Source organism: Anolis sagrei, chromosome 3, assembly GCF_037176765.1.
Source record: "Anolis sagrei isolate rAnoSag1 chromosome 3, rAnoSag1.mat, whole genome shotgun sequence".
NCBI classification, from domain to species: domain Eukaryota; kingdom Metazoa; phylum Chordata; class Lepidosauria; order Squamata; family Dactyloidae; genus Anolis; species Anolis sagrei.
This window is the reverse complement of record NC_090023.1, coordinates 147,221,600-147,248,639: the sequence shown is the minus strand read 5'-3', so window position 1 is coordinate 147,248,639 and position 27,040 is coordinate 147,221,600. Positions and strand designations below refer to the sequence as shown.

The 27,040-nt window shown below is 39.2% G+C and overlaps 1 protein-coding gene across 5 annotated transcripts in view; it reads left to right on the top strand.

Annotated features, from left to right (window-relative positions):
* Positions 1-26,767, top strand: part of GBF1 (golgi brefeldin A resistant guanine nucleotide exchange factor 1) — a 90,665-nt gene extending 63,898 nt beyond the window's left edge. For 3 of the 5 annotated variants that reach the window (XM_060769212.2, XM_060769214.2, XM_060769211.2), the window contains 21 exons: positions 539-664; positions 901-983; positions 1,189-1,425; positions 2,819-2,912; positions 4,004-4,180; positions 5,880-5,944; positions 6,341-6,464; positions 7,437-7,508; positions 8,682-8,776; positions 9,073-9,226; positions 10,718-10,940; positions 11,455-11,612; positions 12,989-13,235; positions 16,513-16,715; positions 19,738-19,888; positions 20,634-20,764; positions 22,331-22,432; positions 23,282-23,395; positions 23,665-23,842; positions 24,184-24,321; positions 25,427-26,767. In XM_060769212.2, the coding sequence (XP_060625195.2) occupies positions 539-664; positions 901-983; positions 1,189-1,425; positions 2,819-2,912; positions 4,004-4,180; positions 5,880-5,944; positions 6,341-6,464; positions 7,437-7,508; positions 8,682-8,776; positions 9,073-9,226; positions 10,718-10,940; positions 11,455-11,612; positions 12,989-13,235; positions 16,513-16,715; positions 19,738-19,888; positions 20,634-20,764; positions 22,331-22,432; positions 23,282-23,395; positions 23,665-23,842; positions 24,184-24,321; positions 25,427-25,713 (3,159 nt within the window). In that variant the 3' untranslated portion in view covers positions 25,714-26,767. The remainder of the gene's footprint in view (positions 1-538; positions 665-900; positions 984-1,188; positions 1,426-2,818; positions 2,913-4,003; positions 4,181-5,879; positions 5,945-6,340; positions 6,465-7,436; positions 7,509-8,681; positions 8,777-9,072; positions 9,227-10,717; positions 10,941-11,454; positions 11,613-12,988; positions 13,236-16,512; positions 16,716-19,737; positions 19,889-20,633; positions 20,765-22,330; positions 22,433-23,281; positions 23,396-23,664; positions 23,843-24,183; positions 24,322-25,426) is intronic. The other 2 variants (XM_060769215.2, XM_060769213.2) reach the window with 1 other exon arrangement.
* The last annotated feature ends 273 nt before the right edge of the window (positions 26,768-27,040 follow it).

Below are 27,040 nucleotides of genomic sequence, written 5' to 3'. Positions count from 1 at the left end.
TATGTTTTAAAATGGTCATAAACCTTTGTTTTGTCATAGTTCTTATGCTAAATAGCACTTCTTTAGGCTTACCTAATTTCAGTCAGGCAGCAGGGAAAGAAATGTCATAGAATCATAACCTCATAGAGTTCGAAAGAGACCACAAGTGCCATCCAGTCCAGTCTTCTGACATGTTGGAATACCCAATCAAAACAGATGGCCATCTAACTTCAGTCTCTGGAATAGGAGACTTCACAACTCTCTGAGGCATCATATTCCACTCCTGAACATCTCTGACTTCCAAGTTCTTCCTAATGTTTAGCGGAATCTCTTTTCCTGCAATGTCAGATTAAGTCACATTATATCTGTCCCAACTTGTAGCTCCAAAAGTCATTTCTATGAGAAAGTTTCAAAACCAGCAAATGACAAACAGTGATGAAAATAAAATAAAATAGAAACACTTGGGCAGTCTCATAACAAGAGAACCTAGGATGTACTTTAGTATTGCATTTCTGTTAATTACATAACATCTGATTTGCATTGTTATTCTGCTTTTCAGAAATCAAATGGATCTCCCTTTGCTAATAGTGATGCTTGTTTTGCCCTGGCCTATGCAGTTATCATGCTGAATACTGACCAGCACAACCACAATGTTCGCAAACAGAATGTACCTATGACGCTAGAGGTGAGAGTTGGCATTATCACAGCGTCTGCTATGCTTTATGTCTATTTAATTAGTTCTGTCATTACTGATGTAGAAGTAAAAAAATAGAGGTGAAATAGCCCTGTTGTTACTTCATTTGTAATAAAATATCGAGAAAAGTATGGTAATAGCTGTGATGACTTTTTCAAGAAGGTTAAGAGTAATGCAATTCAAACATGCTTCACAATGCTTTTATTTTCCTCCACTGCTATTTACAGGAATTCCGAAAAAACCTGAAAGGAGTAAATGGAGGCAAAGATTTTGAACAGGACATGCTGGAGGACATGTACCATGCTATCAAGTAAGGGTTTGATTGCTCGTCTTTGAATTATCAGAGAGACCTTTGTTGATAAATAACCCCCTTTGACACTCTTCTTAAGACATTTTGAGATACAAAACATCAATTCACAATTCATTAGGCTATTATCGTACCTTGTCTGCTATAGTGTACTGATGCTGAATGCTAGTAGGAAGATGTGTAATGTTTTTGCAATAATTTCTGCTAGAAATGAAGAGATTGTGATGCCAGAGGAGCAGACAGGTCTAGTAAAGGAAAACTATGTATGGAGTGTGCTGCTGCATCGTGGGGCCACGGACGAAGGCATTTTTCTGCATGTCCCACCTGGAAGCTACGACCATGACCTCTTTGCTATGACCTGGGGACCTACTGTTGCAGCCCTGTCCTATGTGTTTGATAAGAGCCTAGATGAATCCATAATCCAGAAAGCTATTTCTGGTTTCAGGTACTCTTTGCATTTTCCAATAGTATATACAGATTGTCTTACCAAAACATGTTGATTCCATGAACAGTCTATTGACACATTCCAGCAAGTGGGGTATATCTTAGGGTTTGAATGTATCTCCCTCTATGAGCCTACAAGAGCTTTCAGATCAGCTGGGGAAGCCTTGCTCTCTGTCCCAACCCCTTCGCAAGCGCAGTTGGTTGAAACAAGAGACAAGGCATTCTCAGTAGTGGCCGCTTGGCCGTGGAACTCCCTCCCCAGTGACATTAGGCAGGCGCCATTGGTCCTGGTTTTTAGAAAGAAACATAAGACCTGGCTTTTTAAAGCAGCGCTTAGTGAATAGGAAACTACGCAATGAGACTTTAACAGCTTGAATAATGGACTATGGATTTGGATTTGGATATGAGACCATGACTTGGCATTTTATGTGTGGTTTTTAATCTGTTAGATTGGTAAGAGTTTTAATTGTTTAAATTCTTAGATTGTTTATATTTTTATGAGATGTGTTTTATTGTTACCTGCGCTGCATTGAATTTTTGCTGGATTTGTAAGCTGTCTTGAGTCCCCTCTTGGGTCAAAAAAGGCGGAGTAGAAATGAAGTAAATAAAAAAAATAACAATAATGCATAAGACAGATTTACGTGGAGCTAATCTTTTTGTAAAGGCAGACAGAGTTATCCTTCCCCTCGATTTTTAAATGCAATTTTTAAACAAACATAGACACAAATAAAAAAACAACAGTGCCTATACATACTTAATTTTCTCTCACCAACAAACCTCTCTATCCTAAATGTAAATCTGAAAAACACACATGGATATATCAAGTTATATATGCGTGTTGGTTGATTTGTTTGTACCATAAAAGCTCCTACATGGCTTGATGGATCTGAATTAGATTTGGCAGATCCTTCATTATCCAAATTGGTACCTTCATTATCCAACTTAAAATAAGGCCCCAGTTCTGGGGAAAAGAAAAGGAACAGAGCGGATTGGTTATTGTTAGGTGAAGTGGCTCTCTGTCATGGGCCTGAGAAAGAAAGGGGGTGAAGCAGATTGACTGCTGCTTGATGATATATGTGTGAGAGGAAGGGAGGAAGGAAAGAAGGAAGAAGGAAGGGAATGAGAGAGGGGAAAAGAAAAAAAGGTAGTTAAGGAAGAGACTGGTAAGGTATGAGGGAAGAGAAGAAAGAAAGAGGAAAGAGAAAGGAAGGGAAGAAAGAAGAGACGTAGGAAAGAAAAAAGAGCAAGGAAGGACAAAAAAGGAAAGAAAGAATAAGGGAAGGGAATGAGGGAGGGAGGATGTATGAGGGAAACGGAGGGAAGAAGAAAAGGGTGATACTTACAGAAATCTCAGTGTGAGATTCCTTCTAAAATTTTGATGGCTTTTCTTTCAGAAAATGTGCTATGATTTCTGCCCATTATGGCCTCAGTGATGTTTTTGACAATCTCATCATTTCACTCTGCAAATTTACAGCTCTTAGCAGTGAGGTGAGTTTTGAAATGGAATATTACGGCTTGGGGCAGATTTCAGAGTCCTAAAATTTAAACTTTGTTAGTGATAACCTTGGTAAATGCTGAATGCGGGAGATGGGGGAAGAGAAATTGAATAGTGGAATGATGGAGAGAGAGAGAGAAAATAGATCCATAGAGAAATTTCTCTACAGGCTTGGGGTTTTGCTACTGTATTTTGCACAAACTCATGTGGTAGCTAAAAAAGCTATAGCAATGCTTGGCTGCATCAGTAGGGTGGAGTGTCCAGATCAATGGAAGACCAGACTTTACCTGGAATACTATGTCCAGTTCTTGGCAACACAACAGAAGGAGCTGGAACGTGTCCAGAGAAGGGTGACTAAAATCCTCAAAGGTTTGGAAGTTAAGCCTATGAGAAGCAGCTGAGGGAGAAATGAAGGCTGAAAGGGGACATGATAACCATGTTTAAATATATGAAAGGATGTTATATTGAGGAGGGACAAGCTGCACTTGACACTGGGACACAGAGCAATGGATTCAACTTACAGAAAAAGAGATTCCACCAGAAAATTAGGAAGAACTTCCTGATGATAAGAGCTGTTTGGCAGCAGAATAAGTTTCCTTGAAGCGTGGTGGAGTCTCCTTCTCGGGAAGTTTTTAAGCAGAGATTGAATGGCCATCTGTTAGGGGTGCTTTGGCTGTATGTTCTTGCATGGCAAGAGATGGACTAGATGGCCCTTGTGGTCCCTTACAACTCCACAATTTTGTTTTTGTTTTAAGAGCACCCCCATAGCAAATGTGATATTGTTGAAGCAAATTCTAACCAGAGTGGTGGCCCTGAACTGTGTAATCTTTCTCTAGCACAGTGGTTCTCAACCTATGGGTCTCAAAATGTTTTGACTTACAAAACCCAGAAATCCCAGCCAGTTTATCAGCTGTTAAGATTTCTGGGAGTTGAAGGCCAAAACATCTGGGGACCCACAGGTTGAGAACCACTGCTCTAGCATATTGATAGTTGACCTCAGATCTTCCTTTGACTGTTTTGTCTTCTCTAACTAGTCTATTATGGGTTGGGGACTCACTGCATCTCCTTTCCTTTTATCTTGTAGTCTATTGAGAACCTGCCTACGGTTTTTGGAAGCAATCCTAAAGCCCACATTGCAGCGAAGACTGTATTTCACTTGTCTCATCGCCATGGTGATATTTTGCGAGAGGGCTGGAAAAATATCATGGAGGCTATGCTGCAGCTTTTCAGGGCAGAGCTTTTGCCAAAAACAATGGTGGAGGTAAAGAAATTGACATCAGGCATATGGTTGCCTTCAAAGGGCCACTGAATCCATTGAGGGGGAATCTGTGAATACAGAGGGCCAACTATAATTGTTTTACATAGTAGTTGGTGCTCTTTAGTTTTTATCCAAATTTGGATATTGTTGAAAAATAACTTCCATAACTTATGATTATCCCCAGTCTGTATGGAATGATAATGGGAGTTGCAACACAGCAGCACTTGTGGCTCTAGAAAAGTTAAAGGGTTTTTTAAAGTCAGACATCATATCTACAAGCCTGGTATCTAAGTCAAAATCCCACTCTCCTGAATAAACAGAACAAACTGCATCTTCCCAGGTGTGGCTGGATCACACCTGCCATCAGATCTAGTCATAATATCTAATGAGGAGGAATGCAGGCATTTTAATCCAACAGCTGTAGGAGTACATAAAATGACATGGTGGGCTGGATTCGATCCATGGACCTTGGGTTTGACACATGTGATCTATACTGTTTATAGTTAAGCACATCTAATGAGATGAAGCCAGCTGGTGTAATTTTCTTAATTAGAAGAGGAAATGGTTGGTGACAACTATTAATTTCTAATATAATCTAGTGGAAATCTGTATTTGAAAAAAAATACTGAAATATTTGCCAGGAATCAAAGATAAGTCTAAAGCCTTATGAGATGTTAGTAGTGTTGGAGAATGAAAAAGATAAGGAGATTCAAATGAGGAAATAGCATATACATGTGTCTAAATCCAACTGCTTGTGCTTATAAGAATAGATAGGTTCTATTGGCTGCTGTATGTACTGATGCAAATTTGAACCTGTTTGTTTGAAGGCTCGACAATTTTTCAAGTACTAACTCTGAACCATAAGTTGAAGCAGCTTAAAACCAAAGGGAGTGCCCATCTAGTGGAAGCTAACAACCACATTGAGCACACTTAAGGACTATATAACCTGAGACAAAAAAGAGCCATAATTATAAAACACAAGAAGTGAATGTCTTAAAGCTTGATAAGAACTTGGTCAGATAATAGAAGGAGACAGGTTTGTCTTCAGCATAACTAGTTAACAGTTAAAAAGGAACTGATCAGTATCCTGTTCTAGTTGCATACGCTCAGTGAAGGGGGATCCTCAGCTTTCTAGCCAGAATGTTATGAGTGAAATCTCTATACATCAACAAAGCCCATGGGACTTAGGTTTGCACGGTTGTGTCTGGTGGGACAAACCTGACTGGTGTCACCAAAGTTTAGTAGATGAGGAATAAGGGAACCTCATCAGTCCCAGCACCCTGGTTGTGCAACTACCTTTCCCCCCTCTTTTAATGCCAGGTGAAATCTTAGGTCCCTTCTACACTGTCCTTATATCCTAGGACCTGATCCCTGGTTGTCTGTTTATCCCAGATTATATGGCAGTGAAGACTCATATAATTCCGTTCAAAGCAGATAACCTGGGATCAGATCCTGGGATATAAGGACAGTGTAGAAGGGGCCTTAGTTTGCCTGGTAAGTTTAGTTTATGATACTCTTCTGTGTTTCCTTTTTAAAAAGGGACTATATTTGTTATGTTTGCATCATTTTATGGTAAAGACTTGTTTAGACCACCTTATCTCTTAAACTACCCTGTTATCTGCTTGATGTAGAATGATTCAACAATACCGGCATATTAATAAAATAATGTTTAAATGTTGGAATATATTGGTTTGGTTTGTAGGTTGAAGATTTTGTGGATCCCAATGGCAAGATCTCTCTCCAGCGTGAGGAGACACCTTCCAATCGGTGAGAAACCCAGGCAGTTTCATAGACTATCTGTTGCCAGATCCAGGTTTATTGAGTTCTGAATGCAAGTCCATTGAAAAGAAGGCTAGTGACTGCTAGAGGGCACTATCTACACTTGCAATTAAATGTGGAATGCTTTTATTTGGGATGCAAGTCTGGAAACCATCCCACTGCAGATGCTCAGTCTTTGTTGGGTTTTTATAGAGTCCCTCCTAGATTTTTGTAAGATTATTTATATTTTTGCAAGATGTCGGATGTTGGATTAGCAAAGCCTGCTAATACACCCCCCCCCTCCCCACACACACACACATTTGTGAGACAATTATGGTGCATCAATTACACAAGAATTGGGAATCTCAGAAAGAATGTCCTATTCCCTATCTTTCTTTTTTGTAGTGGTGAATCTACAGTGCTGAGTTTTGTTAGCTGGCTGACACTCAGTGGCACAGAACAGTCTGGAATGAGGGGACCTTCGACAGAGAACCAGGAAGCAAAAAGAATGGCACTGGAATGCATTAAGGTAATTCATGGCCAGAAAGAAAAGAGTAAACATATATTAAAAAGAGGACAGTGGGCTCTGTTTGGCTTCCAGAACTTCACTATAGCTATTCTTCTACAACAGGCATGGGCAAACGTTGGCCCTCCAGGTGTTTTGGACTTCAACTGGCACAATTCCTAACAGCTAGTAGTCTGTTAGAAATTGTGGGAGTTAAAGTCCAAAACACTTGGAGAGCCAAAGTTTGCCCATGCCTGTCCTACAACATAACATGAAGTTGAATTTCAAATGTGCAGTTCCTATCTGCCCAAAATGTGTGTAAGATGGGGATTTGCTTCTCTCCAAGTCAGCATGAATTATGAATTCTATCCAGCCATTTCTTTTAGGAGCCCATAGCTGCATTTTACTGTACAATCTAAGCTGACAGAAAGAATGGCTTCATATCCACACGAACCCTTGTTTTTGAACTGATCTGTAGCATGAAAAAGATGGTATAGAATACTTTATGTTAAATAAATAATAAAACCCTATCGCTCTATGGTAGTGGGTTATATGGTAGTTACATTCAGTCTTATGTGAATGGCCTTCCATTTACTCAATGGGAGCTTCACTTTTCATCCTCCCAAATTGTAGCCTCCCAGGTGCCCTTCAAACCTTCTCCAAAAGGTTCACCAGCTCTCTATAGCATATTTGAAGAGTTTGGAGGAAAGATACTGGATACAACCTGCATGGAGGGTCTTTTGCCTTGAGAAGGGATGAGGAAGACAATTGTCACATAGATATTTTCTTGTACAACTCCCACAGCCCCTTACAATTCACCATGCCAGTGACCCTAGCTGAATCCCTGTTCAGAATCAAGGCAGATTTAAAAATATAAAAACACAACAATTTATTCAGAGAAAATGAAGTTCTCTTATTGCTGTTTGTCTTGGGATTATTTTAGACATAAATAAACTTTGCTTCTGTCCTAATGTACATCCTTTTTTTTCTTTATAGCTATGTGATCCAGAGAAATTAATCACTGAAAGCAAGTTTTTACAGCTGGAGTCCCTGCAGGAACTAATGAAAGTAAGTAAATCTTCCAAGCATGTATGTGGTCTGTATAGGGATGACTATGGGCTGTGTGCTTTTGCAAACAGGGATTCATTTCAGACAAAACTCTGATACATCTTTCTTAAGAACAGTTCTGTTCGTGAATTAGGAATTTTCAGGTGAGACTAGTGGACTGTAAGCTTAATCAAGTGTAGTGGTCTGGAAAAAAGTTATTTCCCCCACTTACATAAATTGTATAGTAGTAGTGGTAGTGGTAGTAGTAGTAGTAGTAACAATAACAACAACCAAACAACTTTATTTTATTTTTATATCCCGCCACCATCTCCCCGAAGGGACTCAGGACGGCTTACACATGGGACAGAATATCCACAAGACATAAAAGCAAAAACCATCTATAAAACAACATACATTGAAATGAAAGCATCATAAAGTAGAACAACCCAAATATATTACAAAGCATAAAACAGATTGCATCAAAGCCCTGTTAGATCGGGTTCAACAAAAACCAATGAGCAAGATAACTCAAAATGATTTTATTGAATAGCCATTTGGCCTTATCAAAATAGACAATATAAACACAACATACAGTGTACATTAGGTCCAAGTAAAATTATAAATGTTACAAGTACAGATAAAAAAGTGGGGATGTCCAACTTATAACCAAATGTAGGTTTACATATCAGATGTGCTCGTCCCCCTTACACTGTATACCTATCTGATCAATATACAATATATGAGCAAGATTACTAAAATGAGCATGAGCAGGCTAGAAAAGGCTGGGCAAGGAATCGTGTAAATAGCGTACATCTGGTACACTATTTATATATGGTTGCATTCTAAACGTTTGAATTTCACTCCATTGTTCAATAACCAAACTGGGCAAAAATCCATATTAAGTCAATTTATCTTATTTGGGGTTCCTTAATTTTAACAGAATATTGTAAAGTACCTCAGTTCTCCAGAACTCTTTTTTCAACAAAGAAAGCAAAGAGGAATGGGCTGATGTTTAAACCGCAGGTACTGCTTAGAAAGTTGTAGGAGGGTCCAGACATTTGTACATTTTGCTGGATACAACATTAGGTTCTTGGCAAGAGAATGGGTATATGTGGATGTATGTGGAATGTTTATCTGATACTCCATATTATGCTCTAAAACTGTAAATTTGTTGATGTTCTTTTATTCTTTCAGGCTCTTATCTCTGTGACTCCTGATGAAGAAACATATGATGAGGAAGACTGTGCCTTTTGTTTGGAGATGCTTCTGAGGATTGTACTGGAGAATAGGTGAGCTACATCATTGGTATTGTCTCATCATTGGTATTCCAACTCTTGAATTTCTGTTTGTAGAATCTTTTGTTTTGAGTCAGTTGTGTTTGAATTTCCATGTTGTGTTTTGGCCAGAATTTTTAAAAAAATCATAACTCATTCAAAGTTTGCACTAAATATCAGTCTGATTGGATGCCGTTTTGAGAAGGAATATGAACTTATGTGCGTAATCCATTTGGGTTGTGGACCATCTGAAGCTGTACATGCTGATGTCATTTTATCACAATTATTTTTACTCCTCCATCTCTCTCTAGGGATCGGGTAGGCTTTGTGTGGCAGGCAGTGCGAGACCATTTTTACCACTTGTGTGTAAATTCCTTGGAGTATTGCTTCCTGGTGGAGAGGGCAGTGGTGGGGCTGCTGCGGCTGGCGATCCGTCTGTTGCGCAGAGAAGAGATTAGTGCTCAGGTAAAAATGACTGCCGTCATACATATTGCTCTTGTTCAAGGAACTACTTTCATTTGTCTCTGGAATGTTTGCTTTATTCTGCTTTATGGCCATCAGGATGCCTATTGCCTTTCTTTGAAAGTTCAGACGTCATGCAGCTGCTCATGCTTTTTTCATCAAAATGGCAATGGTTTATCAGCAGACTTAGGGAACTCCAAAGTTTGCAAAAGTACATAAAATATTTATAAAAAAGATCAAGAAATGGGGTCCTAAATATGTTCAGAATGTTGAATGCAAATGGGAGTGAGCAAATAGATGTGAATTGAATTGAATCCTGTAAGAGTTCTAATTTTTTTGGCTGGCCTTGTCTATAACTAAGCTTCTGATTAGTTATAGACAAGTATTTCCAGTGTCAAAAGTGTCCACATCAACCACCCTGTGAAAAAGACAGGTGAGAGGCACCCCAGTTTCAGAGTTGATCATAGAAGGAGCTTGAAAGCTAACACAACACATAATCTGAAAAAATATCTGAATTCTGCATTTGTCTTCAGTAGGGAGGGATAGAGGCAGTTTCAGAAAATGTTCCGTGCTGAGCTTCTGAACTTTAGAACTGAATAATGACTGAAAGGCTTTCTTTTTACCTGTACAGAGAAAATGTGTAGTTTCAGCTGATTTTTAGTTACAACTGCCTTCCACTAAGTCTTGGATTGTTGCCAAGATGTGACCCCACACCTCTGTATTTCCCATTTTGGGAAAGATGGGTTGCTTGCTATACTCACAAGGAGAAATTTGATGAAGATACTTATTGAAGTTGAATGTTGTGTAGGAGGCCATGGCTGACGGATTAGAATGGAACTAGGAGCATTCCACCCCGTAACATTTCGGTGTAGGTCTTGCCTATATTACAAACTCTGGGGAAGCAACCACAATGGAAAAAAAGGTATTAGTGGAAAGGAGAATGCTGCCAGTGTTCCTGAGAAGATGTAAAAGAGGGAAAGTGGGTCTAGTGGGATTATTTGATCAAAGAACAGGAAGAATTAATAAATCCTCTGAGAGGTTTTCCCAATTCCTGAGTCATGTGCCACCTGATGTTTCTTTTGAAATAACAAGAATTGTGTTTGGCGCTTTTTCTTTTTTTTGTCAAACTGTTTTTGAAGTTATAGATATAATAAATAAAACTGTTGCACAACCTTTGAAGTACTTATGTTTTTGTTAGCAGCGAAGAGTTTCTTATGATTAGCATTGATCAGGCTTGAAACAACATGTGCAACTATCTCACTGTACTAATATCAGGTGTCTAAGGCCCACAAAATGCTTAAAGTAGCTATAATTTTTAAAGGGCTTGACTAGTTGAAGTATAGAGAAAGAGGCACAAAGATTAAACAATCCTCTTGTTGTTTTACACTTAACTGACTGAGGGTGGTGGTGGCAGTGTCTACAAGTAAAGATCCAGAATGAAGCAAGTGTAGATGTATTCTGGATTTCGGTACTTACCATTGCTTCCCTCTGTAGGTCCTGCTTTCCTTGCGCATCCTACTCATGATGAAACCTAGCATGCTGAATAAGGCCAGTCACCAGATTGCATATGGACTACATGAGCTTCTCAAGACAAATGCTGCCAACATCCACTCTGGAGATGACTGGTACACCCTCTTTACACTCCTAGAATGCATTGGCTCAGGGGTAAAACCACCAGCAGCTCTGCAGGCCACAGCAAGAGCAGACAACGACACAGGTAAAGTTGGCCAGTGGCAATGGATCCTATCATTGAGGAATCTTGTGGCAACTTATTGGGTGTTTTTATTATTATTTTATTATTATTATTATTATTTACTTTATTTATAACCCACCATTCTCCTCAAGGTGGCTAACAACCACATTATCTAGAAACAATTTTAAACAAAGTAAATGCAAAAATAAAAAATTTAAATATTAGTGTGTCAATATAAAGTTAAAAAACAATAAATGCAATTAAAATGTGTTATTTGTGGAAAGGATTTTATTTATTTATTTTCTTTATTTGTATACCACAGTTTCTCAGCCCGTAGGCGACTCCCCCCCCCCCCCCCCACAAGACTCAGTATAATCTTCCTGAAATAGTAAAGGTGGGAATCTTGACACAACAGGATGCTTTGGAGTTTTCTGTGACATGGTTTACTTTTCCATTGAAGCATCAGAGACATGTTCAAGATTTTAGACAGACACTCACAAAATTGGAGGATTTATTTATTTATCTATTTATATTAAAGGGGCACAGTCAGACAGTGAGATTTCATGTCATTCAAATGAAGCCAGCCTGGATCGTGGCTACACTTCAGATTCAGAAGTGTATGCAGATCACAGCAAACAAGGCAAAATGCACCGCTCTATCACTGACGTGGATGTGGTGAACAGTGGCTGGCTTGTGGTAAGTAATGATGTTGACCTGCTTTATGGCCTCCCACTATCTTCTCCAGTGGTCAATAATAGGAAGCTACTTATGATTAGTTAGACCATCTGTCCATCTAGCTGACTATTATTTACACCTGACTGGCAGTTTTCTAACATTTCAGACAAGATTGTGTGCCCTATCTATCTTTAGATGTTACGAATTGGATCTGGAATTTTTTGCATGCAATGAATGTACTGGATTATTGGGTTGCTGTGAGTTTTCCGGGCTATATGGCCATGTTCCAGAAGCATTGTTATACTGGATTATTATCCCTCTACATAAGATGTGACAAGTTAGAAAAGGAAAGTAACAAAGATCACTTTCCAGTCTAGTATCTGGCATGCTATTCTTGATCACTTGGCAGCTTTGTTTGTTTATTATTTGTGGGTTTTATGTCACCTTATGGACCAGTCTTCTTTAGATTGTAGGCACAATGATTAAAGAAAAACTGAATATATACAGTTAAAGTACAGTAAATGTAATCTTTAAAAATACAAATACTGTAGGTCAATTTCAGAACCAAGAAACAACAAATCCAATGAACAACAGCAATTATTTATTTTAATAGTGTTTGTTTATGCTCCAATGACCTGAGTAAGTATCAGGCATGTAGAGCTGGTGACACAAAGACTAAACTATGGAGAACATTCTATGTTCTGGATGCTGTCATTGAGGAAGTCCTCTCCCTAGTAACCACCTGCTAGATTTCATATTGTAGCAGCATTAGGAGAAGGACTTATTGACAGGATCAAGATACATAGTGGAAGAGATTAGTTAACCTTCTGTCGGGCCTTAAAAACAGAACTTTGATCTGATTCTAGAAATACCCCGAAGTCTTTTGTCTGGTTCTAATTAATGGAATGGGCTACATGTGAACAGGCATGCCTCATAAGAATATCTGTTTGCAAGAGTAGCTACCATCCAGTGAATGGGTGGAAATAGTAAGTGGTGGTGAGAGTCAAATTTTTCTTCGTTGTCAGATTAACAACAGATTGTGTTGAGAATTAAAGGCTCCTGTACTCCTGTTTGGAAATCTGGAAGTAATCAATTTCAACTAAATAACTAGCACTAGTAATACTCATTATCACATCATCCACAGGGGAAGGCAAGTGGTCTATATGGATGTGTCTAAATTCTGCAAAAAATTGTATCTTTCTATTTACGTACTCTATACTGAATTAAATTAAGAGGCCCAGAATTATTTGTATCCGTGGGGATTTGCCTAGAGCAATGGAATAGCATTCCAAGTGGAAATTAAAAATTAGTATGGGGGAAGCACAGCTCATTTTTATTAGCTGTAGTTAAGAGTGGAGGGTGTCCCATGAAACTCAAGTACTTTTGTGTTTCTTCAGGTTGGAAAGGACGACCTTGACAACCCAAAGGCCATGGCTGGACTCTCTAAACTGGGCAGCTCTCCTTTGGTGAATCAGTACAGCCTGACTGTGGGGATGGATCTTGGCCCACATAATACTAAGTCCCTCATGAAGTGTGTAGAATCCTTGTCTTTCATCGTACGAGATGCTGCCCATGTCACCCCTGAGAACTTTGAGCTCTGTGTCAAAACCATCCGCATATTTGTGGAAGCCAGTCTAAATGGAGGTATGTTGTATGTTAGGTCTGTTACTTGTCAGTGGAGAAACAGGCTATATCCATAATAATAGCAAGGGAACACACTGTTCTCTTTAGGGGGCTTTAGAATACCAATATATACCACCCTCCCCCAGTTAATATTTCCGGTACTATTCCATTATCTGGGCGGAGGCCACTAGGGGGTGCTAGAGAGAGAAAAATAGTCCATTTTACAGGGAGGGAGTTGAAGGAAGAAAACCTATTCCCCCATTTTCACTTGTTATTCCCCCTCCCTGCTTCCCCAGGGGACATGAGTGGGTAGAATAACAGGAAAACGGGGTGAAATGGTTTTACTCCTTCAACCCACCCTACACCCCCTAAAATGGACTATCCTTCTCTCTCTGACTCCCCGCAGTGGCCTCTGCCTGGATAATGGAACAGTACCATATTTCCATTTTTATTTGTGTCTTCATAAGGTATCTTAGCAGTCAAAGACAAGTTCAGGACATGATTGCTATTATCAGTACATAAGTGAATGTGATTTAAAACTGAAACACCACATTAGAAATGTATTTTGCTTACGTTAAAAGTTTTTAAATTTAAAAAAATCAGAACACCAGCTGTATATAAAACACTGGGATTTTCTGTATACATTTAAATGCATAGTTCATGACCTCACTTTACAGAAATGATCAGTCTCTTTTTTAGTTACCGATTTTGCTTCTTAACATCATGGACATTCTGGCTGTAAATAAAAAGGCCTGACAGAGTGGCAGAGAATAGGAGATGAGAGTTGTTATATCTTGGAGGAGAATAGTGACAATAGTAGTTAATTATTAAATTGCTCCAAGAAATGATTTAAGAAAAAATCAGATTGAGAAGATTACAGTTCTTACTCATTTTTCATTTTGGCATCAAATTCTTTACCTAATATCCTGGTGTGGCCAAACTCCATTCCTGCCGACTGGTTATGTACTTTTTGAACCATTTCTCCATATGGCAAAAATCTCATATTATACACCCCAAACTCCACTGCTGCCAGTCAGTTGCCCTGTAAACCGGTGTGTATAATTTCACTTTGTGACATCAGTCACTACATTACACGTCCTGACATGTTATTCATTTTCACAATTTTTTCTATACTTCCATCTCTAAGGAATTTAACAAAAAAAATACCGGTGCATGAGGAATGTTCTACTTTATGATTTTTCACATAGTTAACACTTCACCATTTTCCATAAAGTGTACCTGTTCATTTTTATCGATTTCATTATAGCCAAAGCCCTTGGTTGTGTTTAGGAATCCTCCCATACCTCATTCTAGATAATAGCCTTCCTAAATCACCTTTAGAGATTTGGACCACTGCATTGTCCTTGTCTGTGCTATATCCTTTGACTATTAATGTTTGTGATCTCTTAGCTGTCAACTTACCAGAGATCGCCCTATGTTTCCTCTCCCTTCTGAGGCGCCTTCCACACAGCTGAAAAAAATCCCACATTTTCTGCTATGAACTGGAATATATGGCAGTGTGGACTCAGATAACGCAGTTCAAGGCAGATATTGTGGGATTTTCTGCCTTTATATTCTGGGTTATATGGCTGTGTGGAAGGGCCCTGAGATAACAAGTTCTTCATCTTCCAGAACTGAGAAGCTTTGGTAGGAAACCCCACCACTTCCCCAAACTGCATATGCTCCAGCCCACCAAAACCCAAGTTTTATACAATATACAATTAAAACTGAGACTGCTGTCTAAATAGCCACTACAATAGTGTTTCTCAACCTGGGGGTCGTGAGGGGGTGTCAAAGGGGTCGCCAATGACCATCAGAAAACATAGTATTTTCTCTTGGTCATTGGGATTCTGTGTGGGAAGTTTGACCAAATTCTATTGTTGGTCAAGTACAGAATGCTCTTTGATTGTAGGTGAACTATAAATCCCAGCAAATACAACTCCCAAATATCAAGGTCTATTTTCCCCAGACTCCACCAGTGTTCACATTTGGGCATACTGAGTATTTGTGCCAAGTTTGGTCCAGATCCATCATTGCATGAATCCATAGCACTCCTCTGGATATAGGTGAACTACAACCCCCAAACTCAAGGTCAATGCCCACAAAACCGTTCCAGTGTTTTCTGTTGGTCATGGGAGTTCTGTGTGCCAAGTTCGGTTTAAATCCATCGCTGGTGGAGTTCAGAATGCTCTTTGATTGTAGGTGAACTATAAATCTCAGCAACTACAACTCCCAAATGACAAAATCAATCCTCCCCCCAACCCCACTAGCATTCACATTTCGGCATATTGGGTATTTGTGCTCAATTTAGTCCAGTGAATGAAAATCCATCCTGCATATTGGATATTTACATTATGATTTATGACAGTAGTAAAATGAAAAGTATCAAGTAGCAATGAAAACAATATTATAGTTGGGGGTCACCACAACATAGGGAACTTCATTAAGGAGTCACGGCATTAGCAAGGTTGAGAACCACTGCACTACAACATAGTAGAAAACTAAATCAAATAAACACACTAATATAATGCACACCTACATTAACATGTTCTATATACCCACAACTACAGAAACTATTCTGCAAACCTCACATGCATAGTTGATTTTTTATTTATTTTTTAAAAACAACCTCCAACCTGTTCTCTCTGCTTCACTGTTCCATAAAGGATTTACTGCCAGCAATGATCAGTTAGGCTATGTAAAGGTATAGATATAATCTCCAGGCAGGGGTTTGTCAACACTTAACATAATAAATCTGTCACATTCTATTTGTTTCTCTCACACATTTACTCACCTGGGGCTAAAGTAGACATAAAGCTGGAGATCTCAGCTCCGTATTACCTACTTTTTTTCCTTTCAATAATTAGCAGCTTTTTGTGGGACAGATTTAGAGACTGAAGAAATTACATGGGATTTAGATTTAATAGACCTGGTGAGGAGGGACACATAGAGATACCTATTAGGGAGGATTTGGTTTGTAAAATTGCAGAGAGGACCCCCTCCATGCTACTTCCCTAGATTTTAGAATCAACTCTTTAGGTAAAATTACGCAAACTCTTATTGTTCATCTCCCACATTGCCCTGCTCACATGCAGTGCACTCTGCGAAGGCTGCCAGGGTCACATGTGGCTTCTGTTCTTTCAGAAATGACCTAAAATTCAGAATCCCCTGAATTTTTCCTATTTTATATCTAAGAACTGTTTTCTCAGGTTGTTACTTTGGCATTACAGAGATGCATTTGTCTAGTAGATGCATGTAAATAATTATCAAAGCCTAAAGAAGTGTGTTGTTTCCATAGGCTGCAAATCCCAGGAGAAGCGAGGGAAAAGCCACAAATATGACCCAAAATCAACACGTTTCAAGAAGAAACCAAAGGAGAGCTCACTGAGGCACTTGAGGGCCTCCAACCAGCATCAGCACCGTTCTCCCGATGAGGATGAAGATGAGGATGAGAGTGTCCCTGCCAGTTACCACACTGTGTCTTTACAGGTTAGTCAGGACGTAAGTATAGTCAGGATTTTTTCCTTGTCTTTCCCTGCTGCTCGTTTTCTAATTGCAGTTGCTTTGGGTCAAAGTAGTCATTATGTTGTTCATGTTGCTTGGTCTTTCATGGCTGCTCTTTAAAGAGAAATAATTGTTGCCAGAATGCGGTGGGACAAGGTTTTTGATCATGATTGTGCCAGTGAGGCCTTTCCTCCTACTGTAAAGAGGAGTTGCTAAAGGAGGAGGCAGCAACTGGATGAAGGCCATTATATGCATTAAGCCCCTTTCTCTGTACCCAGCACAATCTCTGTCTAGCTCAGAAGACCCATAATGCTTCTTTGTACAAAAATAAAATAGCCTCATGAAGTCAAGCAGTGTGAATAATACTGTGACTAATTTGATCCTTAGTAATGCACTGGCAGGGAGTTTCTTTTGTATCAAGGAGTACTTTATTGGAAATATACCATCTTAGACTTTGTTCTTGGGATATGTGTAGACCTGCAGAAAATTGGTACTGTGATCACTGTTGATGTTATATATATATATATATATATATATATATATATATAAGTAAGGAAGCGACATGTGTTGATTTTTTTGGGTGGATTAGATAAATATGGTTGATACTTTTTCGTGCCAGCCAGAAGCCTTTGTGATCATATATTCCAAATAAGCTAATGATGTTATACTTAGGAGTATTCAATTTCAAGAGCCACTTTTATTCTGATAGAATAAATTTGCTGTTGAAAGAGAGTTGAGAATACTATAATTTTCTGTTATTACACTATGTAACATGATTTTTGTTCCTCGGATATAAATGTCTTTTCCTCATTGATTCTATAAAAAACATGGGAAAAGTTTAGTAATCTTCAAAAACTTTGTTTTTATCGTTCACCCTGAGCACATTTTGCTATAGTTTGTCAACGAATACCTGATAGTCTCAATCAATTCAATATAGTTTGTGGCAGCCACAAACATGAAGTTTCTGGAGTATAACAACTATTTTCAAAGTACCGCACAATTAAACAGGAAATAACACTTTCAAACCAGGAACATATTTTTTTTTCGAATTCTGTTACATAGTGTTATAGATTTGAAGAACTCATCCAAAAACAGATTAACTCTTGCTGCTTGTGAAAGGCCAAGGGATCTGTGATTTTAAAAGACTTTTTATACTAGGTTTTTTACTCCTCTTATTAGTTTCCTGACTTCTCTTTTTGCTGTGCCTTCATAAGCCAATGCTTTGGATCCTTTTCCAAATAAAGAGAAATTCATGTGAACACTCTTTCCCCCCTTATATATTACCTCCTTTCACAAAGTCCAACAAGGTGTCTGGACCCAAGTTGGCTATATCTAGTCACTAGGTATCTGAATGTAGGCTTACCCGAGTCTAGTCTATTCTGAGTACTTGGTAATGACTCTGTTGCCCTCATGTCATAGTTACACTCTTCTAATTTACAATATGAAATAAGTTATTTTAGTGATGCTGCAGGAAAACTGATCACACAAATCCACATAAGCAGTAGGAAATAGGTTTAGGTTTGAAACCCAGTGCATTTAAGATAACTGTCAGCACTTGCCTCAGTATTGTCCCCTATTCACAAGAAATTCGCGTCTTCTTTATTTCATTCACTCTCTGTTTCAGCTGATAAAAGGAGCCAAGATCTAACCTAAAAACTCTCTTTCAAAATCATACGATTCCTTGCCTTACTTGGTTGGTATTAGTAGTTCACTTATTACTAGATGTCTTCTGCCCTCCAAAACAAGTTGAACCTTCACGTTACTTCCCAACATACCATTGTGTTTTTTGATGAACAAAAAAGATTCCAAAAATGGACAGTGAACATTTCCTTTAGAAGATAAAGTTGATGGTGGATATATAAAATTAAGAGGTTTATACACGATGTGGTTTGGAGAATTCTTAAACCATTGTATTAGAGAAAGATTAGGAGAATATTGGTTTCAATGAATCCACTGTCATTCTCTGAGGCCCCTTCCACACAGCTGAATAAAATCCCACATTTTCTGCTTTGAACTGGAATTTATTGCAGTGTGTACTCAGATAACCCAGTTCAAAGTAGATATTGTGGGATTTTCGGCCTTGATATTCTGGGTTATATGCCTGTGTGGAAGGGCCCTGAGAGTCTTTCATAAAATTAGATAATGCTGGATGTGGATCTTAGTCTGATAAAGACATATTTTCTCATAAACAGATGTGTATGCTCAGGGTCACTTAACACAGTTTATTTGTATCTTAACTGGTATGATTCAAAAACATAGGCATGTTGGTCTGAATGCAAACGAGTCATGTAGCACCTTTGAGACTAAGAGAGAAAAATGTTTGTGACATCAACCTTTCTATGAAAGCTTATGCCACAAACCATTTCAGTTTCAAAGGTGCTACAATATCCCTTTTTCTCCCTCATGGTCTCTGTGAAATATGCACATATGGTAGTTGAGGCACATATGGTAGTTGATCACAGATGACCACTTGAAGAAACATGGTTACAGGTAAGCAACCATTATACATCAGGCCTCCTGGCCCTCTGAGTGTTTGAGACTCCATCTTCCAGAAGCCCTAGCCAGCTTGTTCAATGGCCATGAATTTTGGGAGCTGAAATCCAAAGCGCCTGGAGCGCCGCAGGTTGAAGAGGCCTGCTTTATATCCATACTATTAAGAATGTCCTGTGCATACACACCTTCCATATACATTTGAAACAGTAGTGGGAGAAAAGTAGCCCGTTTCCTTGCTTGGACCACACTCTGCTTTTTCAAATATAAGCGACAAGGGCTGTACTTGGCTTATCTTGGAGATATATATATAATCTTGAGAATAACAGTTTTGTAAAAAAAAGTCTTGAGGGTAAGGGCAGGCAGAACATTTATTTCCTGCAGGAATGAAAGAGTATGACATTTCTGAGCTGCGCAGTTTTGTCCTTTGTTAGGCTATTTTTCTATGAATCGTTATTGCCAAGGCTTTATTTTGTTTAGAGGTAACAGATGAGGCTATTCCTTGCCCACTTTACATTTTCAATTGCAGCTGTTGGACCTGATGCATACCCTTCACACACGAGCCGCTAGTATCTACAACTCTTGGGCAGAGGAGCAGCACCATCTGGAGGCCGCAGGAAAGAAAATTGAAGCAGACTCTCGGACATTATGGGCCAATTGCTGGTGCCCTTTGCTGCAAGGTAAAACCAACACATCCAAGAATCTGATAGATTCACCAGAATAGAATATGGGGTGCCAGATACCAATCATGCAATAGTCTGAAGAACAAGTCAAACATATTTAGGTTTCCTTAAAGCTAGAACTAGATACTGTATGCTTCAAACACATTTGCCTGAATCTTATTGGAAGTTCCAACTCAAGTCTAGCTACTGAATAAGTGAGATTTATATAAGGATTCATCATTCAGCAATTGATAGTTCAACCAAAACCTATATGGAACATTTGAGCAGTTGGGTATGAAAAAATGGACTGAGATGTAATATGATAGCTATTCTCTGATATTTTCAGGGCTATTTACAAAGATGGAGAAAGCTGCTTGGGGTAAAAAGAATAAATTGCTCACTGCCATGAGATTTTTGGTCCTTGAAAATAGCAAAAAATTGGGAGTTTTTTTCAGTAGAAAATGTGCAGTTTTTTGGGGGGAAGGGAGTATTTTTCCCCCCACAAAACGGCTTTTTTGTATAAAAGCTTTTGCAAGATTTGTGCAAAAATGAACATGCTCAGAACCTTGTTGCCTCAAATGTTAGACCTGTTTCCAAGTATACTTGACCTGCTGATTCCAAAAATTGCAGCAATTTGGACAGCTGCTTTCTTTAAGGTTTTTAATGAGAGGTTTGAGGACATAAGTGGTGCTCTCCCTATATTATTTCGGAGTTGGAGCCCTTTGCAACATAACTCTATCATTTTAACTTCTGCTCTGTACAGGTATTGCCTGCTTGTGTTGTGATGCACGCCGACAGGTGCGGATGCAGGCCCTGACTTACCTACAGCGAGCTCTCCTTGTGCATGACCTTCAAGCTCTTGATGCTTTGGAATGGGAATCCTGTTTCAACAAGGTACTCAATACGGAATGCTACAAGGAGTGGAATGGGACCCTTGCTTTCTGCAGGGCTGACATCCTTATTTTTAATAATTTGGCCCAATCCCTTATTCCAGGAAAGGGATCTAAAATCTCACTGAGTCTTTGTGGTGGGAAAGTAGTAAATAGAGTGAGGAGCTGGCACTGTTGGCTGGACATGGAAGGACAAGCAGAAGGGCAGCAGAAGGAATGGGGCAAGGAGAGGGATCATCAGGAAAGGGTTTCTGGCTGAGGCTTCATTGTAGGAAGATGGGAAAGGAAGTGATGAGCCAGAGCTGTATCATTCACGTAGAGTGGAAGGTTACAATATTGGGGGAGAGGGGTCCAATTCCACGGGGATCCTGAATCCCTAACTCTTGTAAAAGTGGAGGACCAAGTGTATTAGCTCTTTTCTTGTTTTTATCTTATTTACATCTGTTTTATTTGTTTTGTTGTTATCATGAGCAATTTATGGAAAATAGAATTTTAAAAATAAACTCAGTTTGTATGAACAAATAACCATAATCTCCCTTTAGTCTGTGAGACTAGGGTAAATAATAGATCAAAAAGGGAAAGAATACAAAACTGATTTGCCAACTGAAAGAAAACTCAGTGTATCCACAGATAGATGGAATTTGATTTGTATGCAGATTAACATGTACACTTTGCAGATGTTGTTACTTTGGAACTTGCAAGACTCTGAAAATATTCAGTAATCCCTAAGTAATGAATTGGCTAGGCATATAAAATGTCCCATCAAGCTGCAGAAGGACATAAAGGGGAATTGCGTTGTTATTTTTAAATTACAGTGCAAAGAACAGTATAATGCCTGGATGTTGAGAAGTGTCATAATTGCATCCTATTTCCATATGACGATGACGACGACGATGATGTCATTGTTATCACTATCAAAAAAATTAAAAAGCACTGGTTCCAATAGCACATGTTCCAATTTTTAAAAGTTGCCGTTCTTCCAGTGCCCGGCTGGGGTGGCAATAGTTCAATTACCTTGATGGAATTCCTATTACTTTTAGGTGATGGTTGAAGCAACTAATCTCTGAACAGGTTAAACTATCCATGCATCTCACCATTCCCTTTCCCCTGTAGCCTGATGGAAAGGCTGCTGCTAAGTGACAGTTGGGGAATGAATATTGCCATATTAACTGCTGGAAGAGGGATGTCAGAGGATGTACTTTCATGGACTGCTGAGGGGAATGGGGACGAAGTTCGTACTAGAACTGCATTGAGCCTCTGTATTAAGTTGTCCTCGGTGGTAACTAATTTGCCAAGGGATATGTTGCCAGTAAAGCCCAATACAGTATAGCATGAGGAGAACTCAGAGCACAGGCATAGCATTTTTGCACTGAAATAACAGATATATTTAAATAATGCAGTCTTAGAGTTAATTCCTTGCTTGCCCCATCTTTGGGGTAATATTTCATTTCTTGATGAATCAATATGCTATCTCCTTCATAGTATTTTAGCTTATGAAAAAAGTTAATCTACACTTTCTACATTTTCGATTTTGTCTACTGTTCTTACTTTCGGTTCTTGGATCAAACAGGTGCTGTTTCCATTGCTGACCAAACTATTGGAAAATATCAGCCCAGCAGACATTGGTGGGATGGAGGAGACCAGAATGAGAGCTTCAACTCTACTTTCTAAGGTGCAGGGCCGCTTTTTTTTTCCAAACTCTGATGCTTTCTGATTTTTAAAAAGTACATCAATAAAAAGCTCCCCCTGACTAACCATATTATGCAAAGGAAAATAAAGATCTAAAGGACACACTTTAGACAGGTTTGTTCATTGAAGCTGATAGTCCTCTCCCATTGGAAGTGGGTTTGGTGTACTTAATGCCCCATGTACTATCATTAAAGAAGAAGAAGAAAGCCAATTTAGCCACCAACAAAGTAGTTATTGGACTGAGATGCCTGACAGGTTTCCTTGATGGATCAATGCATATTTAAAAGACATTCAGTATAGAAGCTCTTTTGCTTAGATCAATTTTGGTTGAAATGTGTAATATAAAGTATCAGTTAAGGCAGAAGTTGTTGCAGCTTGTTATGGACACTAAAAATAACTAAGAGTTTGTTATAAATAAAACAAGAGTGTTACTTCACAGCTGAAATGCAATTACGATTTGTGAAAAATTATTTTAATGCTTTCTCATGTTTCTACAGTAGAGTGAATCATAACATTTTGAGTAATACCTACTCATTCTGTTTTCATGTTAATAATATCTTAAGATTAAGGAAGGGTGTATAGTCTTGTCCATTTAGAAGCACTATTTTTTGTCACAGAATGCAACTTTTGCAGCCACAGAATTTGTGGGAAAGTTCTCTTTTTCCAAACTGTAGGTCAGTCAAAAAAGTGCTGATAGGGTGCCAATAGTGTGCAGTGTTTCTAGTTTCAAGGATTTGAGATCCTTTGTTGAAATTCAGTCATATAAACGCTAGTAAGGACAAGAATCCTTAACAGCTTTTCTCTTCTCACCACAGTTCTCTTCTTTTTTTAGGTCTTCTTGCAGCATTTGTCTCCCTTGCTTTCTCTCCCAACATTTGCTGCTTTGTGGCTGACAATTCTGGATTTCATGGACAAATACATGCATTCTGGCTCCAGTGATTTGTTGGTATGTGAGTTGTTGCTCTTCCATGTTTCCACTCTGATAGATAGACTGAGTTTTAAAGACATGTAAAAATCTCCTTTTGTCAGCAGCCTCTTTTTACTGGGTTGTACTTGTTTACTTGCAATGTTTGAGGGCATTACTTTTGTCTGTCCTTTATCTTCACTTTTCCTGGTCATTTGTGGAGCCTAACCTTATGAAGTATTGCCAAGTGAGAACAGTTAGCCACTATAAGCATCCACTATCTTAGCTCTTTGACGTGTCTTGCTTTCCAGCCAGAGGCCATTCCTGAATCACTGAAGAATATGCTGCTAGTAATGGATACAGCCGGAATATTTCACAGCTCTGATTCTCGGACAGGCTATTCAGATCTCTGGGAGATCACGTGGGAACGCATAGATTGCTTTTTGCCAAAATTGCGGGATGAACTTTTTAAACAGACAGTCATCCAAGGTAAGTATCTGTATAGGGCTCTCTTTTTGTATTGTGTGCAACCAGTTAATTAGATTGCTCTTCTGAGAGAATATTCAGAGTTCAATAACTTTCCTTATGTGAGGAGTAGCTATACGAGTGCCTCTGAAGTCAAGAAGGTCTAAGGTTATTGAGTGAGCAAAGACAGTGTCAGAACACAGTGATGCCTTGGGCTATTGAGAGGTTGAGGTTGGCCATCTCTCATGCTTTCTTTGACTGAAAGGGGAGTCTGCAGTTGAGAGACATTTCACCTGGAAAATTCAATCTTGATATAAGAATAAGTCTTTGTATCCAAAGCTTTTCTGCTTATTGCTTTTATTTAGACCCAGTTTCTACTTTACCAGTAGAGATGCATCCTCCAAAACCAATAGTGTCTGCTCTGCCACATTCCTCTGGAGGGGATGCAAGACCAGCCACACATTCAACGTGTCCTGAGAAGTCTCCTGAGCTGACGCTAACTGGTAGGTGCCATGTTTTCTGCTGCTTGTTTTTTAAAAAACCCAAAAACCAAACAAAAGTGTGGAACAAAAGGGAATCAAAATGTTAAGTGTCATTGACAATCTCACACTAATATGCTTATCTATAATTTTCATTGTGCTAAGATTTGATGTATCTGTTAAAATTGAATTGAAAAGGTCAAAACATAGAAGCAAATAGATATTATATCAGTCAGATGCAATCAGTTGAAAAGACTACATAAGAGGATGAACATGACAGGTCAGTCCATGAAACCAAAGTCTTATCTAAATAAAAATACTTTTGCCTGCCAGCCAGAGGTCAGATATGCATCCTTTGGAGAAAGAGGAGGGTAACATTTGGACAAAGGAGAAGGCAAGGGTAAAAACTGAATCTAAAGCATACAAAATGGGTTTTGAAGGGAAAGAGAGAAATTGTATGTTCCGGCATCATAAGAGGCAGTAAAGAATAATAACAAATCGATATAAAAGAATGGACTCTGTTGATCTGCTAAGCCTGGTGGAGTTAATGTAGGAAGATTATGGACAATGAATGTATGATGGCTAGAAAAAATGCTAAATAGCCAATATAGGTATCTGGGGAGACATAGCACCTAATCTGAGTGAAAGGTTAGACTGGAATTGTAGACCGAAATTAAGCAGTCTCGTTAAAAACTAAGATAAAGATCCCCAACTAGATAAGGATGTAGACATAATCCTCTCTCCTATCCACATAGAAACTCTTTCTCAGTCCCTGAGAACAGAGTAGACCCATGTTCTCTTAGAGACAAGCCCGTAGCTCCTATGTGTTCATATTGCTAGTCGTACAGATTTTTAAATCTTTGTGTGTTAATGTTTATATGTGATTTATATTAATTGTATTGTTTTTGTTTATTGCTTTATTGTTTTATTGATGTGTTGTTGGGCTTGGCCTCATGTAAGCTGCTCTGAGTCCCTTGGGGAGATGGTGGAGGGGTATAAATAAAGTATTATTATTATTATTATTATTATTATTATTAACTAGGCTAAGAGTGGGATTGGAGGAATTTTGGAATTCTTGGCCTAATGTCATTTACGAAGAAGTGGACAATCTTTTCTCTTTTCTCTCCAGACTCAGAGAATGCCTCAGTGCCTGGTCCAAGCACATCCAGTGTCCCTGGCCAACCGTTTGTCTCTCCTGCTGCAACAGTGAAAGTGAACTCCGCAAAAGATGTCTCCCCAACAATGGCACAGCAACCCCTAATCCTTCAGCCTCTGGCCTCCCCTTTGCAGGTTGGAGTGCCCCCAATGACTCTGCCTATAATTCTGAACCCAGCCCTCATAGAGGCCACCTCCCCCGTGCCTCTTCTGGCCTCCCAACGGCCATCTGACTCCATAACAACTTCTGAAGTCAATTGAGGAGAGGTGTAAATGGGAAACATGGCTGGAGGAGTGATGATGGTAATGGATACAGACCTGCTGTGTCTAGTAGAAGCCATGATTGCTGTAGTGGAAGGCCTAGCAGAGGAGTAGCAGCTCATCTTCCACTGTGGTTTTTCTTCCCAGTGGATGTAAAGCCAAAATCTTCACCCCCAAACATCTATTCTAACCCCTGATTCTCTGAGTAAAGGGAATCTCTGCATGGTGGCCAATTCCTGTTCTCTCTAGAGATAAAGGGCAGCACTTACTTTTTCATTTCTGTCCTCCTGGTGTCTGTGATCCAAAGGTGTGATCTTCCTTTCACTGGAGAGCAAAGAAGCCAGATTCCTTAATTAACCAAGTGGAAAAGGTCCCAGTATGTTTTTTCCTCCTTTACTTTGCTTGGTATTGATTTTCCCCAAGCTCTTAATTCTTCAGGGCTTTATACTGGGTAACTGTGTATCAAACTGGGCCTTCTGGGTGGATCTGGAAAATATTGCTGCCTGTGACTAGAGAATGGAAGAAGGAATACGAAGGCTGGGGCAGTAAACATATCTCTCTGAAAGAGCTGAATGAACAGTTCCGATTTGATCAAGTTCTCTACTAGGGGCTCTCCTCCTTTCCTTTGACCCATGCTGGGCATGTAAAGCCACTCTGAATTTGCGCTCACTGCCTTTTAGTGAGAGTGGGGCTTGGTTGAATAGTGCATAGGGAGTGAAAAGCTGCAAGAGCGCAGTCTTCACCACAGCTGCTCCTTTGAGAACGGAATGCTAAGTGTTCCTTGCAGTCCTCCAGCAGTCGTTCACATTCAGGCAATGCCATTGCTCTCCTGCATCACTAGGCTGTCAGCACGAAACCAGAAAGTAAAACGTGACTCATCTAGTGCTTCCTTCCTGTTATGCATTAGGCTAAATTTTTCCACATTTATTGCAGAATCCCATTGGGAACTGAAGCCAGTGTCTACTGTGTGGAACAGCAAGTGACTGTGTGTGTATATATTCATAAGAAGTCAATCGACTTTTAACAGTGGAATAAATATGACCTGTAAATTAAATACCTGGCTTCAAAATTCTGTCTGCCTATTTTGCACCATAAAATCACAGTTATTTTGGGTTCCTTTTGGGTGGGAGAAACTAACCTGTTTGAGCTCTTGAACCAAGGTGGGTTATTGGGAGATGATTTCTTCCACTGTGGGAGATTCAACTGTGAATAGGGGATGGGCAGAGTCCAAACTGGGAATATACACTTGGTAAAAAGCAGTGTTAAACATGTTCATACACACACCTCACATTTGTATTGCTTCTTGTAACATCTTTCAAAAATGGCT